Below are 7,144 nucleotides of genomic sequence, written 5' to 3' on the forward strand. Positions count from 1 at the left end.
TTTGATCCCCCGGCTTGCCACCAGCAGGGGAGTCGCTTTATAGATGGTGAAGCAGGTCTGCAGGTGTCTGTCTTTCTCTCCCCCTCTGTGTCTTCCCCTCCTCTCTTCATTTCTTTCTGTCCTATCCAACAAGGATGACTACAATAATAACTACAACAATAAAACAACAAGGGCAGCAAAAAGGGAATAAATAAATATTTTTTACAAAGAAGAGGGAGTCAGGTGGTAGTGTAGCAGGTTAAGCGCACGTGGCGCAAAGCACGAGGACCGGTGTAAGGATCCGGGTTCGAGCCCCCGCCTCCCCACCTACAGGTGAGTCACTTCACAGGTGGTGAAGCAGGTCTGCAGGTGTCAAAAAAAAAAGTGGTCCAGGAGGTGGCGCAGTAATAAGGCTTTGGACTCTCAAGCATGAGGTCCTGGGTTCGATCCCCAGCAGCACATGTGCCAGAGTTACGTCTGGTCCTTTCTCTCTCCTCCTATCTTTCCATTAATAAATAAATTAAATCTTAAAAAAAAAAGGAGTTGGGCAGTAGTGCATCAGGTTAATCACAGGTGGCACAAAGCCCAAGGACCGGCTTAAGGATTCCAGTTCAAGCCCCCAGCTCCCCACCTGCAGGGGAGTCAATTCACAAGTAGTGAAGCAGGTCTGCAGGTGTCTATCTTTCTCTCCTCCTCTCTGTCTCCTCTCCTCTCTCCATTTCAATCTGTCTATCCAACAACAATGACATCAACAACAACAACAATAATAACTACAACAATAAAACAACCAGGGCAACAAAATGGAATAAATAAATATTAAGAAAAAAAGAAGAAATTCCAAACTCTTTTACAAATCAGCAGCACTATTTCACACCCCTACTAGCAATGAATGAAGGCTCCAATGCCTCCATATCTTTAATCCATACATGTTATCTCCTGCCTCTCTTATTATAGTCATCCAGGTGGGTGAAAAGTGTTCTTGTGTTGTGACTTCACTGGGATTTTCCTAATGACAGTGATGTTGAACATCGTTTCATGTGCTTATTAATCATTTGTATAACATATTAGGAGAAACATATATTTATATTTTGTTTGATTTTTATTGATTCATCTGTATTTTTATTGAGTTTTTTTTTATTCTGGATACCAAATTCTTCTGATTAACAAGTATTTCCTCCTATAATATGTTTTCTCAATAGCCTCAAGAGTGTTTTCAAAGCACAAAAATTTTATTTATTTAATTTTGATGAAGCTACACTTCATTAATTTCAGTTGCTTATGCTCTTGGTGTCACATCTAATGATAATTCACTGCTGCTTAAGCCAGGGCCACACAGATTTAAAACTATTTTTGTACTAAGTATTTTATAGTTTTAGCTCTTATATTTACATGTGTTCATTGTGGGTTGAGTTGTATCTATGGCATGAGGCAAAAGAACAACTTCATGTTTTCATATATGACTATCCAGTTGTCCCAACACCATTTGTTGAAAAAACTACCCTTTCCCCAATAAGTTATTTTATTAAATGTATTGATTAGCAAGTGACTATAAATAGTGTAGAGATTTATGTCTAAATTCCCCATTCTATTTTATTGTCCCTCTGAATGTCCTTATGCCAATACCAAATCCTAGTTACAGTAGCTTTGTAATATTATCAAACCAGAGTTTGTCCTCCTATTCTCTGTCCTCCAGAGTGAGTCCTCCTATTCTGTTCTTCTTTATCAAGATTTTAGGCATTCTGACTTTCCTGTATGTTTAATGAGTTTTAAGACTCATTTTTTAATATCTGCAAAACTGGGCAGGCAACTAGGATTTTAATAGGGGTTGAAATGACTCTGTAAACCCATCCACTGGTCTACTTTTGAGCAAGCGATAAGGCACTGCATCAAAAGAAGAACTCCCTCAAAGTATTGTGTTGTTATTCCTGCCTGTTATGTGTCATTGTGGAGGGAGGGTAGCTTAAATGCCAGTGCAATGGTTTTAACATGCCAGGTGGTAGCTCACCCTGCAGAGTACATACATGACCATATGCAAGGACCTGGGTTCAATCCCTTGACTTCAAACTGCAGGAAGGAGGCTTTATGTATGAGTATCTCTACTCCTCTCTAACTCTCCCTCTCTATCACTCTCTATCACAAAAAAAGGAGGAGAAGTAGAAAAAGAAGAGGAAGAGGAATAACGAAGAGTGGGTCATGACACAAGGATTGGGTTCAAGTCCCCAGCCCTCACCTGCAGGAAAACCTCATGTGCACTAAAGCAGTGCTACAGATGTCCCTATCTATCTATCTATCTATCTATCTATCTATCTATCTATCTATCTATCTATTTCCCCTTCCCTTTCAATTTTTCTCTGTCTCGATCCAAAATAAATAAAGTATTAAAAGATAGCCACAAGCAGACACTGAGTACCACTGATAACATAAAATTGCATCAAAAAATACCTCTGGGGAGTCAGGCGGTAGCACAGCAGGTTAAGCACAGGTGGCCCAAAGCACAGGACTGGCATAAGGACCCCGGTTCAAGCCCCCAGCTCCCTACCTGCAGGGGGAGTCGCTTCACAAGTGGTGAAGCAGGTCTGCAGGTGTCTGTCTTTCTCTCCCCCTCTGTCTTCCCATCCTCTCTCCATTTCTCTCTGTCCTATCCAACAATGACGACATCAATAACAACAATAATAACTACAATAATAAAAAACAACAAGGGAATAAATAAATAAATATTTAAAAAATAAAAAATACCTCTGTATATCCTCATATTTTCTATCATGAGGCTGACTTTTCTTTCTCACTGAATATGACTTTCTAATCTCCAGTGCATCCAATGAATACTAAGTCAGTGGATCTAACTCCCAAGAGAACTGTCAGGTCTCTGAGATGGTGTTAGGGTAGACATACATGGCAGGGGAAGTTACATGTCTGCTGTTTTCCTGCCTCTTCTACATCCCAGAGTGAAGTGACACTGGTCAGTGACTGAGATGCACAAGTAGCAGAGTAGAAGGGCTGACTGTCCCAGGCACTGAAGCTCTGAAGGAGCCAGAGATTCTCTTCACCCATAAGGAGAAACATGTGGCCACAAACCTGCCTTCATTGTTTCCATTTTGTTTCTTACCAATTCAGGGGGAGGAAAAGTTAGCAGACAGAATGTGGTACATTTTAAGTTTGTTTCCCACATATTTTTTTGTAAACTTTTGGCACCTACCACAGTTATCTGTTGGCAAAATCATGCAGGCTATAAAAGGAGTAAATCGCTAAAGGCAAACCCTCAGGAGAGCATGAGGACAGCTGGTTATATATAGCCTGACTGCATGCTTTACTGCAGATTTAAATATGACTGTGTTTCAACGTTTTTACTAGGTACATGAAATACTGCTGGGAAAACTGTAGGTAGCTGGTGATTTTTTTTTAATTATTTATTATTGGATAGAGACAGAGAAATTGAGAGGGGAGGAGAAGTTAGACAGGGAGAGAGTTAGAGAGACGCCTGCAGCCATGTTTCACCATGCTTTCCCCCTACAGGTTGGGACCAGGGGCTTGAACCTGGGTCCTTGCTCACTGTAATGTGTGCACTTAACCAAGTTACCTGGCCCCAGTAACTGGTGTTTCTTAGCTTCTACAAAAGCATTGTGAACCCCTACAGTTCCATCCCTCAAATGTGCTAGGACACCTTTCACTTCACTGGGGTTTTTGTTTGGTTTTGTCATTGTCAGTGCTTTGCTACTGTGGTGGGGTAGAGATATAAATATGACAGAGGGAAAGACACCACAGCCCCAAAGCTTCCCAGATAAGTGAGGGCTGGGCTTGAGCTGGGTTGCTCACATGGCAGAGCAAGCAACCTCCTCAGCTCCAACTCATTGATCAGTCCACCTAGATCTCATTGAGGGGGTGCTAGGATACCTCTCTGATGCTAGCTGTGCAAGTAGTACTGGTTTTAATGGTCTGTGAAGCTGAAAGGCAGTGCCTTATTGCCTGCCATCTACACAGCAGGCAATAATGGTAAAGCAACAGGTTTATAGCAAATGTAGTTTTGAAAAGGAACAACCAGAGCTGGAAGGGGGCTCAGCAGGTAGAGTGAAAGGCTTACACTGAGGAGACCCCAGACTGGAGTCCCAGGACTGTGCATACCAGCATGGAGCTCTGATATTTCACTCGTTAAATTGATAAATAAATCTTTGCTAAAACTGAAAAGCAAAAGAAACAAATTAAATTCTCAACATGAAGTGACTGATTAAATAAGTGAATCTAATCTATTTTGGTCTACTCTGGTAATATGAAAAAGGATAATGCACCTGTATATTGTTACAGTAAAAGTTTTCATGTTATTTTTTTTCCCTCTGAGCCTGAAATCTGACATGCAGGTGGATCCAAGTTATTATTGTCTGGGGAGGTGATGTCATGGCTGGAAAAGCGACAGAAAGCTGGATCAGGGAAGAGAGTCACTCCCTAATATGGGAAAGGGGTATAAATATTGTTGGGGAAAAAAACCTAGTATAGCTACAGGCCCTTTGAAATATAACTAAAATATGCCTACTAGCTATCTACAAAATGGAGGAACCCCCAACCCTTCATCTGCACTATTCCAGACTTTAGGTCCATGATTATTCAACAATTTGGCTTTGTATGTTAACTCTCTTTTCAGCCACCAGGTTCCAGATGCTAGCAGGATGCCAACCAGACTTCCCTGGACAGATAACCCCACCAATGTGTTCTGAAACTCTACTTCCTCAGAGCCCCACCCTACTAGGGAAAGAGAGAGGCAGGCTGAGAGTATGGATTGACTAGTCAACGCCCATGTTCAGCAGGGAAGCAATTACAGAAGCCAGACCTTCCACCTTCTGTATCCCATAATGACCCTGGGTCCATACTCCCAGAGGGATAAAGAATAGGAAAGCTATCAGGGGAGGGGATGGGATATGGAGATCTGGTAGTGAGAATTGTGTGGAGTTGTATCCCTCTTACCTATGGTTTTGTTAATGTCTCCTTTAAAAAAAAATTTTTTTTAATTTTCTCATGTAATGTTCAGCAGAAATTACAACTTATAAAATAGAATTTATCCTCTCAATAAAGAAAAAAAAAAAGAACTGTGGTGGTGGATGCAGTGTGGAACTATATCCGCATAATCTCCTAATCTTGTAAATCAGTATTAACTTACTAATGAAAATAATAAAATGGTGTAATTGTTTTTAAAAAATTCATGAGGCCAGGTGGTAGAGTGCATATGTTACCATGTTCAAACCCCCAGATCCTACCCACAAGGGGGAAATTTCACAAGTATTGGAGTAGTACTATAGGCATGTCACTGTCTCTCTCCCTCTATATGTCTCATTATCAAAATAAAATAAAAATAATTTCAAGTTAGAGTTTATAAGTAATTTCACTCAGTAAAAATCATCGTCTTTAGACATTAAGCAAAGGATATTAAATGTAAATTATATATATACTTTTAATATGTCATATGAAGAAAATTCTGAAGTCATACAATGACATGTAACAAATATTGGGCAGTAGTATTTTGAATCATTCAATTGCTTTTCTATTTGCTTATCCTCATTTTCTGGTGAGTTGGCAAGAAAGCTGTAAGAGTAGTTAGCAGAAAGTGGTCTGAAAGTCCAGCCGGTGGCACCCAAGAATGAGGTCTGGGTTGGAAGAGCAAGGAGATGATGGATAAGGGAAAGAGATACTCACTTATCCAGGAGGTTCTCCCTCGGTATCCGAACCTTGTCGAATATTAAGATCCCATTATCCACACCATGCAGACCTAGGGAGAGCAGAATTGGAATGAAGCTTCCGGGAACCAATCTCACAGTGGAAGGTATGGGCTGCTATTTCCCAGAACTGTCTCCACAAGAATACACACCCCACCGCTTTTGCTTCCAGACTTGTCTGCTTTTCTGTCTGGTGTGGAGAGTGGGGATTCTGTTTGCCTTTCTGGTGGCCAAGCTTGGGTAAAGAGCCTTGGGGACACACCTGCCTATCCAGGAAGTTACTGGGAGTAGAAGAGGGAAAGTTCTAGGCAGCTGGAATAAAACTTTCAGCTTAACATAGGAAAAAAAAAAGGAAAGCCAAGTTCTCACCCAGCAATGCACAACCCGAATTTCTCCTTCCTCTTGGTGCTTCATCCCCAACACATAGGAAGAATTTGTGTAAGTAAAAGCTTAACAGATGATTTAAAAAAAAGGTGTATTGCATCAAAGCAAAAAACTCTTGAGGAAGGTGAGGAGAAAGGAGTGGAAGGGAACTTGGGGATCCTGGTGCATAAAGAAACTGTACCCATGCGTCAATGAATACACTATAAACCATTAACCCTCTCAATAAAAAAGACAAAAAATCGTGATAGAAAAATGTTAGGACAGGGGATCGGGCTGTAGCGCAGCAGGTTAAGCGCACATGGCGCGAAACTAGAGGACCGGTGTAAAGGATCCCAGTTAGAGCCCTGGCTCCCCGTCTGCAGAGGGGTCGCTTCACAAGTGGTGAAACAGGTCCTCAGATTATCTATCTTTCTCTCCCACTCTGTCTTTCCCTCCTCTCTCCATTTCTCTCTGTCCTATCCAACAGCCACGACAACAATGACAATAATAATAATAACCACAACAATGATAAAAACAAGGGCAACAAAAAGGAAAATAAATAAATTAAAGAAAAAGGTTATGTCAGAAGTAGATGTGTGGGAGACTGGCACCCCGCAGAGCTGCTGGACCCACTTCCTGATGGCACCTGTCAGAGCCTGGGGTCTACTGTTCATTCAGCTTCCACTCAGCGAGACTTAATGTTTAATTAGGAAAGGTCCTTATTTAGTACCTATTTTCTTTATATATGAGTTACCACGTCACAGTATATGTTTTTATAGAATAAAGGCATATGGGGTCAAGCAGTGATGTTCCCAGTAGACTGCACACATTACCATGTGCAAGGACCCAGGTTCAAGCCTCTGATTCCCCACCTGCAAGGTGGGAGTTTCATGAGTGCATGAGTGATGGAACAAGTGGTATAGGTGTCTCTTTTGCTCTCTCCTCCTTCCCTCTAAATTACTGTCTTTCTCCACAAAATTTTTTTTTTTAATTTAAGAACACTTAAAAATTAGAAAATAATAAAGACACACACACGTGACAAGGATATACTTGCAGGAACCTACAAGGAAGCCAACAGACTTTCTAAGGCAGCCGGTGTTTTT

The 7,144-nt window shown here is 41.1% G+C and overlaps 1 protein-coding gene across 1 annotated transcript in view; it reads right to left on the reverse strand.

Moving 5' to 3' along the window:
* The window catches only part of ACOXL (acyl-CoA oxidase like), a 361,479-nt gene that overhangs the window by 292,368 nt on the left and 61,967 nt on the right, over positions 1 to 7,144 (reverse strand). The window contains exon 8 of the mRNA XM_060188434.1: positions 5,659 to 5,757. Coding sequence (XP_060044417.1) covers positions 5,659 to 5,757 — 99 coding nt within the window. The remainder of the gene's footprint in view (positions 1 to 5,658; positions 5,758 to 7,144) is intronic.

This window comes from Erinaceus europaeus, chromosome 3 (assembly GCF_950295315.1).
Source record: "Erinaceus europaeus chromosome 3, mEriEur2.1, whole genome shotgun sequence".
NCBI classification, from domain to species: domain Eukaryota; kingdom Metazoa; phylum Chordata; class Mammalia; order Eulipotyphla; family Erinaceidae; genus Erinaceus; species Erinaceus europaeus.